This window comes from Amphiura filiformis, chromosome 18 (assembly GCF_039555335.1).
Source record: "Amphiura filiformis chromosome 18, Afil_fr2py, whole genome shotgun sequence".
Classification (NCBI taxonomy): Eukaryota; Metazoa; Echinodermata; class Ophiuroidea; order Amphilepidida; family Amphiuridae; genus Amphiura; species Amphiura filiformis.
In genome coordinates, this window is record NC_092645.1 from 64,155,089 (window position 1) to 64,168,620 (window position 13,532).

Sequence of the window (13,532 nt, forward strand, 5' to 3'; positions counted from 1 at the left end):
AGTAGCTTCACTGCCTCAGAACCCTTTTCTTTCATCTCCCCCTTCCTCTCCTCTCTCCTTTTCTTTTCTTCTCTCTCCCTCCTTTTTCCTCTTTCTTTTTTCTTCCCATGGCATTATTTCCTCAATTTTGACACTCATTTCCTAGGAGCGGTGCTCCCCGCTCCCACACAATTTGCATCCCTGGGTCTAGCATACTTGGTTCCAGGTTTTGTGACATGTATTTTCCAATGTATTTTTTTACTCCATATTTTTGCCTTTAATCTCAATTACAAATTTGCCGTAAACTGTACGTCAAATTATGATGGGTTTTCAGTAAAATAGCCCATGAAATGAAATTGAAAACTAAATTTTTATTTTGATCAACACTGAAAACAAAAACTCGTATTATGTAAGCTGAACTAAGCTTTTGTTTAGTAGGACCACTAGTTTCCCCTGGTAAACTAGTTTTAATGTCGGACTAAACGTCCATCTAGTATGCTTGGCTAGTACAGCATGCAGTGAGGGAAATTGTTAGTACGGACATGCCGAACTATGCCAAATTATGGTACTTTACTAATAAGTGAAAATTAGTTGCACCGCAAAAGTTGGTCCAACTAACTTTTCTGGCTTTTACAATTGGTAGAACGAATCATGGTTGTGGACCGTACCAAGGGTTGTACTAAAGTTGAATTTACCGCCCTTTTGATCACATGACATGACTCTTATGACAAATTAAGCTAGTAGAGCTAGTCTCTACTAGCTTATAGATTTATTTCACACATGCAGCTGTAGACATAGCACATCTAGCGCCTTGAGATGGACATTTTAGCCCGATTCTAGCCCGTTAGAAATGGTCGAAGAAATGGAAAGGTATGTTTTATTGACATTTTTCCCAAGCTTGTTTTTGAATAACTTACAAACCGTTAGAATTTGAAATGAGATTGTAAATCGGAACACAAATGTCATGATCATGGACCGTGGGTTTGTGCATGCATGGTTGAGGCTGTCATGGCTGCCGAATTCGTGGAAACCTTCATCATGCCGTGTGTAGTAGAAAACAGGGCTCAAAAAACGGGCCAAATCTGTTTTTAAATTCTAACCAAAACTAAAACGGTTTGTAAGTTATTAAAAATACAAGGTTGGGAAAAAGGTCAATAAAACGAAGTTTCCATATCTTCGACCACTTCTACCGGGCTAGAATTGGGCTAGTTCCACAGACTAGTTCAGTCAGCTGAACTAGTCGAACATTAGTACAGAATGCCCTATTAAAAAAAATAGTCGCACTTGACATCGTTTTTGATAGTAGAGCCCATTAGTAGAACACCCCAATATATTAGTAGAGTCCCTAGTAAGCTCTAGTAGGTCTAGTTGAACTAATTTATTATATTAGTAGGTCAAGGTTGAACTAGTATTTTGATAGTTAAGTCCCTAGTGTATCCTGACCTACTAACATATAGTTTAGTCCAGTCCAGCCGTATTAGTTACAGGTTAGTCGTACTTGACATTGTTTTAACTAACTTTTCCTTAGTTAGTCACCCTAAGTTTCGTTTTCAGTGAACATCTGATTCATTTAGCTTCATCACATCACATGTGAGCTGCCACAACAAAACATACCTCTTGAAGGCTTTTTTCAAAAGTGAGATTTCAACCTTATCAGAAAGTGTTAAAATCAAGCTTTAAAATTATACCTCATTACTGAATGTTTGCCTTACACATCACAGGATGTGATAAAGACAAGGTTCAAATTTTCTTATATTTCCTTTATACTTTCATAGACATTTAACTATAAAAGCCTCGAAGAGGTATGTTTTGATGTGACGGCTCACACATATGTGACATGATCAAGGGAATGAGTCGCATGTTGACCCTGGTCGAAAATGGGTTTTACATATGTTTCTAAAGAGGACATTTAGAGCTGAAAACCCCATGCTGATACGACTTTTCGTTACAAAGTTATGTCAATTTATCAATCGCTTAAAACAATATATAAAACAAGAATTTTACACTATTTTTGCCAATATCTCAAAATCAATATTAACGACATCCGACTCATTTCCCGTGATCGTGTCGCATATTATTCTCTACCCCAGGATGATGATAACATAGTTCTGTACGAATACGACCAAACCAGTGGTGACTGGATAGAATCATCCAAACAAATCCAATTTGATGAAGCTCCTGCTACCGTTGCTATGACAACTATTGCCATCGGTGAAGAGATGTTTCTAGGACTTGCCAACAGTGGACTGAATTATAGTGCTAATGCTGATGTCAACAATACAAATTTCTACAAGTTTGCCCTCGTCAATGAGTCAATAGGTAAGGTCATAAGTAAGGCAAAAAAAAAGTTGTTTGTTTGTCCTCCACCGCCCGCGCCTCGGATTAAGGCCTGACCAATAATTTTTTTTTTCCAATTTTTTTTTAAAATAAAAATAAGTAAAATTCAATTTTTTTTCAGATTTGGAGTATCCCTGGACCTAGCTAGAGCTAAATACTAAGATCTTTCAATTAAAAAAAAAGCCCCACAAAAACAATTTGGGTCTTCAATATGCAAAGTTATAACTTGTGTTCATGTCATAGTCTATTATTTTTAGTGACTTCAAAATCCTTGGATTTGAAATCATTAAAAGACTATGACATGAACACAAATTATAACTTTAACTGCATATTAATGAAACAAAATATGGGTTGTTTAAAGTCAAACCGTGAATGATTGTAGCATTTAGCTCTAGCTACAATCAAGTGCAAATTTCCCTGGGACACTTGTTCATATTTCGCCCTCTGTTCAATAAAACCGGTCATATGAAGTTCACCATGTGATATTTTATTTGTATAGTTTCCAACCTATTTCGAATCCTCCCTCCCCACCAACCAATGTTGGAGCAAAAATATAGGCCATTTAAAAATGAGGCGTTTGGTATACAACATTGAATAAGGGTGCGGGAGGGTCATTGAACTATGAAAGTGTCCCAGCAAATTTGCACTTGATTGTATAGGGGATGCGAAAAAATAATCTATTAATATCAATAAAATCGCCATAACTCTCGAACGCGTTGCTCGATTTTCATAATTTTTTCAGTGATGTCAAGATAATTTCATTAAGCATTACATGATTAGCCAATTTTTAAAACGGTTATTAAAATAAACATTTTTTTGAATATCTAACCCTGCAATGCATGCATTTTTCAAAGAATATTTGACACATTGATTGCTTATATTAGAGTGGACATATAAATTCTCCTTCGGTAGAATTTACAAACATAATAAAAGCAAACCAAATAAGAAATTAAGAAAATATAGAAATAAATAGAACAGAATCATGATGTTTGTCTCATCATTGATCTTTCAAACTCATTACCCTATTTCAAATGCTATTATCGGAATGCACGTTAAACTCTTTAATATAGGCCTTCAACTACCCATCACAGACACGCTAATTCAACGTAACAATGCCATGCCAAAAAGTGTATATACAATTATATACAATTACACATTTTAAATGTGCTTATTATTGGTATTCAAAAATAAAAAGAGATAAAGAGCAGGATTTAAAAGTAAACATATCGGCGACAATGAGCTTCGAACCGTAGCCCTCATGATCAGAAGGCAGTAAGCAAACCACTACACTATGGTTGAACTGTTGTTATTCATGCGAATTTATTTATAACAAGGATAACAAGAATTAATGACTTAATAACGGTCTACTTTCTTTCTTTCTTTTTTATTCTTTTTGTCTTTCTTTCTTTCTTTCGTTTTTCTTTCTTTTTCTTTTTTTCTTTCTTTCTTTCTTTTTTTTCTTTTTTCTTTTTTCCTTTATGTTGCCAATTTACATTTACATTTATCAATGAACTAAAGGGAAACAATTGTTTTGTTTTATGATTTTTTTTTTGTTATTTCAGTAGGTATTTTTAACTGATTGTACTCTATATTTCCAATATGATTTAATTTTGATTAGTTTTAAATTGTTTTAAAAGTGAATTTTGAGATAATGCGCTTATAATAGCAATCATGTGTCAAATATGCCTTAAATAATGCATATATTACAGCGTTTTGATACCTAAAATATTTAGTTTGACAAAAATGACAATTAAAGTAACCAAAATATGCGCAATGTTATTTGTTTTAAATTAGTGAAAAAATCATGTCAATCGAGCAACGCGTTTGCGAGTTATGGTAATTTTACTGAAAGTAATAGATTATTTTTTGTCTTCTTCAATACATGTATAGGGGATGCGAAAAAATAATCTATTAATATCAATAAAATCGCCATAACTCTCGAACGCGTTGCTCGATTTTCATAATTTTTTTCAGTGATGTCAAGATAATTTCATTAAGCATTACATGATTAGCCAATTTTTAAAACAGTTATTAAAATAAACATTTTTTTGAATATCTAACCCTGCAATGCATGCATTTTTCAAAGAATATTTGACACATTGATTGCTTATATTAGAGTGGACATATAAATTCTCCTTTGGTAGAATTTACAAACATAATAAAAGCAAACCAAATAAGAAATTAAGAAAATATAGAAATAAATAGAACAGAATCATGATGTTTGTCTCATCATTGATCTTTCAAACTCATTACCCTATTTCAAATGCTATTATCGGAATGCACGTTAAACTCTTTAATATAGGCCTTCAACTACCCATCACAGACACGCTAATTCAACGTAACAATGCCATGCCAAAAAGTGTATATACAATTATATACAATTACACATTTTAAATGTGCTTATTATTGGTATTCAAAAATAAAAAAGAGATAAAGAGCAGGATTTAAAAGTAAACATATCGGCGACAATGAGCTTGAACCGTAGCCCTCATGATCAGAAGGCAGTAAGCAAACCACTACACTATGGTTGAACTGTTGTTATTCATGCGAATTTATTTATAACAAGGATAACAAGAATTAATGACACAATAACGGTCTACCAGAATAATATAACTAAAAAAGTAATATATATTTATTTAACATTATGGTAGACCGTGCTCATTTGGCTTAAATGGAGGAATAATTACCAATAAACATATCAAAGTTAGGAAGGTATGTATAATGTGACCGTGTATATTCAAAATATACGTTAGATAAATGCTGAACACGACCAAAACATGAGTTTTAATGAATGATTCCATTGGATCGAAGCTCGATAACACAATACAGTAGCATTGCAATGATAGGATTAAATACGCTGAAATCGAGTGCAATTGTCATCAGTCTCCGCTGGCATATAGTTACTGGTTTTGCTTCTAACCCCGAGTTCTCGAGTTCGAATCCATGTAATGCTATTTTTCTTTCTTTCTTTTTTATTTTTTTTGTCTTTCTTTCTTTTTTTTCTTTCTTTTTTTCTTTATTTTTTCTTTTTTTTTTTTTCTTTTTCCTTTATGTTGCCAATTTACATTTACATTTATCAATGAACTAAAGGGAAACAATTGTTTTGTTTTATGATATTTTTTGTTATTTCAGGTATTTTTAACTGATTGTACTCTATATTTCCAATATGATTTAATTTTGATTAGTTTTAAATTGTTTTAAAAGTGAATTTTGAGATAATGCGCTTATAATAGCAATCATGTGTCAAATATGCCTTAAATAATGCATATATTACAGCGTTTTGATACCTAAAAATATTTAGTTTGACAAAAATGACAATTAAAGTAACCAAAATATGCAATGTTATTTGTTTTAAATTAGTGAAAAATCATGTCAATCGAAAGCAACGCGTTTATGAAGTTATGGTAATTTTACTGAAAGTAATAGATTATTTTTGTCTTCTTCAATACAATCAAGTGCAAATTTCCCTGGGACACTTGTTCATATTTCAGCGCCTCTGTTCAATAAAACCGGTCATATGAAGTTCACCATGTGATATTTTATTTGTATAGTTTCCAACCTATTTCGAATCCTCCTCCCCACCAACCAATGTTGGAGCAAAAATATAGGCCATTTAAAAAATGAGGCGTTTGGTATACAACATTGAATAAGAAAGCGAGGAGGGTCATTGAACTATGAAAGTGTCCCAGCAAATTTGCACTTGATTGTAGGTCCATGAATGCGGCAAATCCAAAAAAAAAAAAAAAATCTGCCCGCCCGCATGTCCTCTTTCAAAGCTGTGGAGGACAAACAAACAATTATTTTTTGGGCCTAAACGTGAACAACATGTCTGGGGGAGGAGGTAGCAAAATGAAATGCGAGATTGACAAAATTTGTCTCAAATTTGGCAATTTTCCCCAAACTGAATTTCAGTGACTTTTTGCTCTAACTTGGGCAATGGTGGGAGCAGCCCACCACTGTGTGGAGACCAGGGAAAGAATGGCAATTGGAGAGAAATTTTGATTCCCAAAATAAATAAATTGAAAATAGTTTTTGAGGGAAATTTAACTTTATCTTCCTGGGAAATACACCCATTTTCTATGCCTTGATGTCATGGTGTAACAGTGGGATGGTAGGTGGGGCAGGCTTACTTCAAGAAAAGAATTTGGGGTAAAATTGGGACAAAAAAATTGAAAATTAATTTAACTTGACCCTTTTGGGATATTTTTTCCTCTAATTTTGACCAAAATATCAACTGGGATTTGGTCCCCGCCTAACCCAAGTCATTCACTTTTGGAAACTGGACGTTGATTGTACAATCTTATGAAATAGGGTTTCACAATGTCAGAGCTCAAATCGGACACAATTCGCTACTTGCACGGTTCCGCCATTATGCACTATGTGGGGAGAGCCTCGAACTGGCAGCATACATGAAAGGAAGAATTATGTAACCTTACACAGAACGTTATGACTAGTTCAATTCCCATTCATGTATGCTGCCAGTTCGAGGCTCTCCCCAAGACATAGTGCATAATGGCGGAACCTGCAAGTAGCTTAATAGATGAATAGAAGCTTCAGTCGGTTGGTTGGCCAATATGAATATTTGAGAGGGAATGAGAGGAACAGAAGGATTGGGCTATTCTAGTTGAAATCCATACACCCCCTATGGAAGACATGACTTTAATCTTTCACACAAGGAGTGTAAATTTAAAATGGGTTTACCTGAATGGACGACTCCATTTGAAATCTACACCCCCTGTGTGGGAGATTAAGATTATGTCTTCCATAGGGGGTGTATGGATTTCAACTGGAATAGCCCATTAATTGGAGATGGGAAGGGAGAGAGGATGACAGCAAGGGGGCTATCATTTTCTTCAGAAGGGGTCCCAAATATATGGGGGGTCATAAATTTTTGGAAAGAAAAATAGGGGGGTCATACATTTTTTTATAACCAAAATGTAAATTTTAGCCTGCTTAAGGGGTAAGGTGTATAGGTGGTAGGATGGTCATAAAATTTTTGTCAAAATAGGGGGTTGCAATTTTATTGATGCCAACTTTTTGTAAATTTGGGACCCCCCTTCCGAAGAAAATGATAGCCCCCTAAGCTCTCACTAAATTTTGTTTTGAATATGGAAACAGGAGAATTGGTAGATCTGGCTCGGCCATCCAAGCAATGTATGAACACCATTAACGCAGGGCTGGATGTAGCAACTGTAGACCTGGTCAATCTGACGGCCGTCGTTAACCAGAGCTTGAGTAAAACCCTGGATCAGGAAATCACTGGGCCGATTATCATCGCCGGTAAGAATAATACTTCTCATGTTTATCAAGGTAGATTAGGAACTGGTTTATATGTGTGATGGGGGAATAGTGAGGGGTGGAGGAGGGCACAACTTGTAGGCTAAATGTACCGACGGCGAAATATTATTTGCCAATGGAAGTTGTGTATTGTTGGCTCAATTTTTTTGTCCAGTGTGGCACTCAAGAATTTAAAAAAATGGGGGGTGGTTATACAGCCTAAATTTACCAAAAAATTTCTACAGCATATTATATCAATATCAATTGATTTTGCAACATAGAAAAAAAAAAAAAAGGTAGTCTTGTTCAAGATGGTCTCAATATACTATGGCCAGCTAATTTCCTCAAGCTCCGCCACGCACCGCTTTATACGGCCAATAAAATCAACTAAATTTCTGCACTGATCATTTATATTTCGTGATTTATGCTGCTGCACTAACTAATGCCATTTTCATTGGTGGTTGTACGATGATCAGACCGCCCATTTGCTGTCAATCTTGCGGTCGAAACTGCTGTCTTGAACATTTACGTGCATGCACCACTGGCGCTATAGTGTTTATGTTTCAAACAATAAATGACAAACAAGATCTCAGTACATGATTGGATGGCTAAAGTCATGAATATTCAGCGGCATCTCATTATTTTCTATATTTGGTAGTCTATACAAACTCTGGAATCTTGGAGATTTAATACAAGTTGATCAAGACTGTATATTTGAGCACCCCCAATGTTAGAGCACCCCCATCGCTAGAGAATTGATCACCGTCGTTGGCTGTTACTTACACGCGTAACATACAATTCAATTCAAATTTATTTATTTCCATATACATAAAAATTGTACATCAAAACAAACAGCAAACAAAAAAGACAATGGAGGAGTTGACCGGAAGGCCAATGAGGCCTGAATAAACCAACCCCTAAACAAAATTTGTTGCAAAAATAACATGAAAAAAATCACATGAGACCTAACATGCAAGGCCAATAATACAAGACGGACTGTGCCCCAAAAAAATAATAGAAAAAAATGTTACTCATAAACTGAAATCATATTTCTTTAAGCTGATTACGAAAATGTTTAACGGATTTGCAAGTCTTTTTTTGGGGCGCCCGCTACGGCGGCGGCCCCATTATTAGGCTTGACTTTGCAAAAAGTTTCTAATTTCGGTCTTGCTAGATTTACTTCGCAATTGTTTTGCTAAAATTATGCCCAGCTCAGAAATAAAACCACAATTTGCTTGGATTTTATTTTATTATTGTTTTCTGATATGCATGGGATAAAATCTTCAGCGATATTCTTTGTTTAAAATACAAAATTAATGGACTTATAAAAACACCAAATAACCCGTGACCTTTGTACGGGCTTAAACCAGTTTACCGCTTCTTAGAACCCGATAGACGGTGACCAACACTATATGGACCACAATAGCCTAATCTCAATGGCATAGTCCAATAACCTCAAATAAGCAATCATAGTGCAAAAGTTGACCTAACTTGCAGAGTATGAGTTTTTGTACCCAAAGTTTCAAAGTCATTCAATGAATGTACACATGTATGTTGTATAGTTGTCCCTGTTTAATAAGCAGGCAGCAGGGTACAGTGTTTGAGTAGGCATCTTATCAAGATCAAGATAGTGATAGTGACATAACAATTAACATGCTTATCTTACCAAGGTCTTATCTATCTGCATGGTGTAATTGAAATTACTAAACAACATGTACAAGCTGTATCAAAAAGTTTGGTACCCAGCAGTTTTGATAGTTATTGAAAAGGCTGGTTCTTCCAAATGCAATAACGGGTCCCCCTTAAAATGATAAAATGATCAGACCAAAAATCTGTTGTGACTATTTATGACATTAATCAACAAATTATGCGGATCCTAGATGTGTCGAGGATGTTACGTTTATGAACAAATTGTTACGTTTGTATTTTCAATTTGTTGCTACGTGTATGTTAACAAATGAAAGTTCTGTAACTTTTTTAAATTCTTCAATGCCAAGTATTCTTTTGGATATCATCAAATTGTAAATCTCTAGTCAGATTTTCAGTGTGTTAACAACTATGTATCAAAGACGTTACGTTCATGTACAAAACATTAACATTCTAATCTTGTAAACATTGTATACCCATAGCTACTTTTATGTAGAATAAATGTTCTGCAATTGTTTTTTATCCTTCATCCCCGGGGGGTTCACTCCCATTGTGGCCTGTACACCATCCGCGATAATGAAAACGCGTAAAAAGGGTCGTTTTTCGTGGGTATGCACGATACGCGCGTATCGCGCTTAGGGTGTCAAAAACATGAAAAATTGGAAAAAAGGGTAGCAAAATTGCAATTTCTAAATACGCGGAAATGAAATTTAGGGTATGAAATTTGATGTTAGGAATGAAATCCCTGTTTAGGGTGTCGTTTTAGCCAAGGGTTAAATCCTTGTTTAGGTGCTTTTCAAAAGTTGATTATCGCGGATGGTGTACAGGCCACAATGGGAGTGACCCCGGCCTTCATCTCGATTAGATTTTCAGTGTATTAGCAAGTAGATGATGTATATGTATCACAGACGTTATACATTCATAAAAACTTTTCTTTTGGTCAACATAGGCATAGATCCAGGGTGGGGGATAACCCCCCCCCCCAATATTTTGCCAGGGGGAGCTTACTTACTTGTGTCTTCTATACTATCCATCATATACCCCCATGCATAACGAAATTCAACAATATTCAATATCCAAAGCAATACCATCACTACAATATGCCCCAAAAGCAGAACTCCCCCACCCCACATAATCGCAAATTGACACCACAGCTTCATTCCAATTCAATTTATTTCATCCAAAACGGTCCTGTGATACACCTTCCCCAATCAAACACATTTGCATTTGATCATCTTCTACTCTTCCCTAGAAAAAATCATTATAATATCAAATCTAAACACCATGCCATGGAATTCACCATATCACGCCCAAGCTCACATTGGGCGCCCCATTCCTTTTTTAAAGGAATTTTTATTTTATACCGCTCCAAAAAGTGTGCCCAGTAGCTCGGATGGAATGATCAGAGAATGCTTTTTTATTATTTGTCAAGTTGAGATCATTTACATGTCTTGTCTGAGTACAATAAACAGTGCGTAATACAGTATGTGGCCCAGGTGGATACCGGCTTGAAACAAGATGGGCTACATGTATTCCATTTTTTTTTCACTCTGCATATTAGCAGTGCACAATTATTTTTATCTGTTGACCCCATTTCTTTTTTAACCAACGCTCTTCGTGTACCGATGGCCTTGGATGAAACGACAGCCATGATGAGTAAGGGCCACTGCCCCCCTGGCTATGCCACTGGGCATTGTGGTTTTGCTTGCTATTTGAGAGTCATCGCTTTTACGAAAAGGGCTACTCCCTATTCCAGAAAAATACAGAACTAATTTTTTGGGATTAAAATAATATTATCCTGTTTTGCCAAATAAAACATAGCTAAATCCTAATCCTTTAGTTAGTCCTAACTGGCAATAAAAGTCAAATTTTAATATTTGGTCAATTTTTGTAATAAGGGCCAAAAACATGCGTTTTAGGGTATTTTTTGTATGCTGTGACAATCAAGCCCAAAGACTTGTACCAAGACTAATTTCAGTTTACACAGTCTAAGTTTTGGAAAAGATCTGTTTCATTCTGATAACCGATAATTTAAATAAAGAAACACAAAAAAGTGAAAATTATAGCAAAATTTCGCATATACTTAAGATTTTGAATGTTTAGACTTATTCCAAGTCTTTGATTTTTGTGACTCGATTGTCAGAAAATATGCCGAAAATGCATGTTTTTGGCTCTTTTTTCAAGTAATTAGAAAAATAGTGATTTTTTTCTTTTATTGCCGGTTAGGACTAACTAAAGGATTCAGTAGCGTAACTTTGGTTTTGGGTGCCTGCGGCCATTAATAGCTGGGTGCCCCACTGATTAAAAAAAATGAAGCGCCCAATGGCCACCCAAGCTGAGGGGCACCTTCGGTGCCCCTCAGCTCGGGTGCCCCGGGTTTGCACACCCTGAGCCCATAGGAGTTACGCCACTGAAAGGATTAGGATTGAGCTATGTTTCATTTGGCAGAACTTGATAATATTTTTTTAATCCCCAAAAATTAGTGCTGTATTTTTCTGGAATAGGGAGTAGTGCTACACTTGTAATGCAATGTTGGTATACTTGAGACTAACCATATGTACCAACACAATTAAAACCTTTTCCAGCCAATGTTAAGTTTTAAACATGCAACAAAAATTGAGACTAACCAACACATTCTAAAACTTTTTTCCAGGTAATGTCAGTTTTGAGACCGTTTTAACCATTGAACAAAACATCACCATTGGGAACGATTTTGAGTACGAGGTGGACGCTTCACTTGTAGGCGATATCAACACTGGATATGAGACTACCAAGACGCTGAAGGCGAATATAGAACAAAATGCAGTGACTCTAGATGGGGTACAAAATATTCAAGGTAATCCCCTCATTGTTGGGTCACGAAGGTTAATTAAGGGGTATTGGACCTTGACCATTAACAAAAATTAGGAACATATTCTGGAGGCATATAAAAAAAAATGCAATGACAGGACATTCAAGGTAATCTACCCCCAGGCCTGTACGCAGGATTTTGTTTGGGGGTGCTGATTTTGAACAAGTGGGACTTTTTTTCCCAAGGGGGGGGGGCAATTTTGTGAAAAGTAGACTTTCTTTCCAAAATTTGGACATTTTTTGACGAAAAACCCATAAAAAACCCGATTTTTTTTGCTTGCTACGCTCAGAAATTTGAAATTTTGGGACTTTTTGTACACTTTGGCAAATTTGGGGGGTGGGCGTGCGCCGAACGCCCACACCCCATCTCCCCACTGCGTACGGGCCTGCCTACCCCATTGGTCACTATGTCAGCTTCGAATTGATCTACCAAGTTTTGGAAAATGTTACAAGGCATTGAGCTGCATTGGACTTTATTAAACCATTCCCTGAAATAGGGAACAGAATTCATGAATTACAGTGACTCACAATGCAGAACATGATATCCAAGGGAAATATCCTTCTGGAAGCTAGTCTTGTAGTGTGTTAAATTATACTCATTTTGAACATTTCCTGAATTTGAAATTTTTGAAGAAAGCAAGGTTCTAAAAGAGATTCATCAAGATAGTTCATGTAAAATTAGGAAAGAAAATTTCTTGGAAACATCTGGTACTCACATTTTTATTGAGCTACAATGTTTTAAGATCACATAGCAACAACAAAGCATATCATATGGGAGGGAATGGAACTCCTTCATCGCCAAGATCAGAAGTACCTCATCAGATGGATCAGAGAAGCCATTTGGATAAGATGCAGAGGGGACAGTTATGAATAATGAGGGGTGTGTCATATAGGGCCTACAACGTAAGTTGCGCCTATGACCATATTATCCAAAGCACTTCTAGAAACACTCCATGGAAAGAAACACCAGCGGTGCATCTGGAATCTCTCATAATGTGATCAAGAGACCAATTGGGTCTAGAAACATTGCAGCTCCATAAAATGTGAGTACTGGATGTTTTCTTTGCTAAGCAAGGCATATAATTCAGCATAAAAGAGTAAATAGCAAAGAATTGTTTGTTTTAATCCCTTACAGGCAGCAAAACCTTTGAGGAAGATGTGAGCGTGACTGGACTCACAGAAGCTGATGACATCACCAGTAATGATGGGTCCATCAATAGTATACTACACTTAGGTGGTCTCAATGATACAGTATTATGGCTGACTGGTGATCAGATAGTGAACGGAGCAAAGACTACATTTGATGCAGATGTTACTATGCAAGATGATGTAGATGTGTCTCTATTATTGAATGGAATAGATATGTCAGGTATGTAATGAAGGATCCATCAATAGTATACTACACTTAGGTGGTCTCAATGATACAGTATTAAGACTGACTG

The 13,532-nt window shown here is 35.9% G+C and overlaps 1 protein-coding gene across 1 annotated transcript in view; it reads left to right on the forward strand.

Moving 5' to 3' along the window:
- The window catches only part of LOC140139304 (uncharacterized), a 47,204-nt gene that overhangs the window by 30,721 nt on the left and 2,951 nt on the right, over window positions 1–13,532 (forward strand). Inside the window, exons 9-12 of the mRNA XM_072161084.1 lie at window positions 2,070–2,298; window positions 7,435–7,596; window positions 11,894–12,076; window positions 13,226–13,459. Coding sequence (XP_072017185.1) covers window positions 2,070–2,298; window positions 7,435–7,596; window positions 11,894–12,076; window positions 13,226–13,459 — 808 coding nt within the window. The remainder of the gene's footprint in view (window positions 1–2,069; window positions 2,299–7,434; window positions 7,597–11,893; window positions 12,077–13,225; window positions 13,460–13,532) is intronic.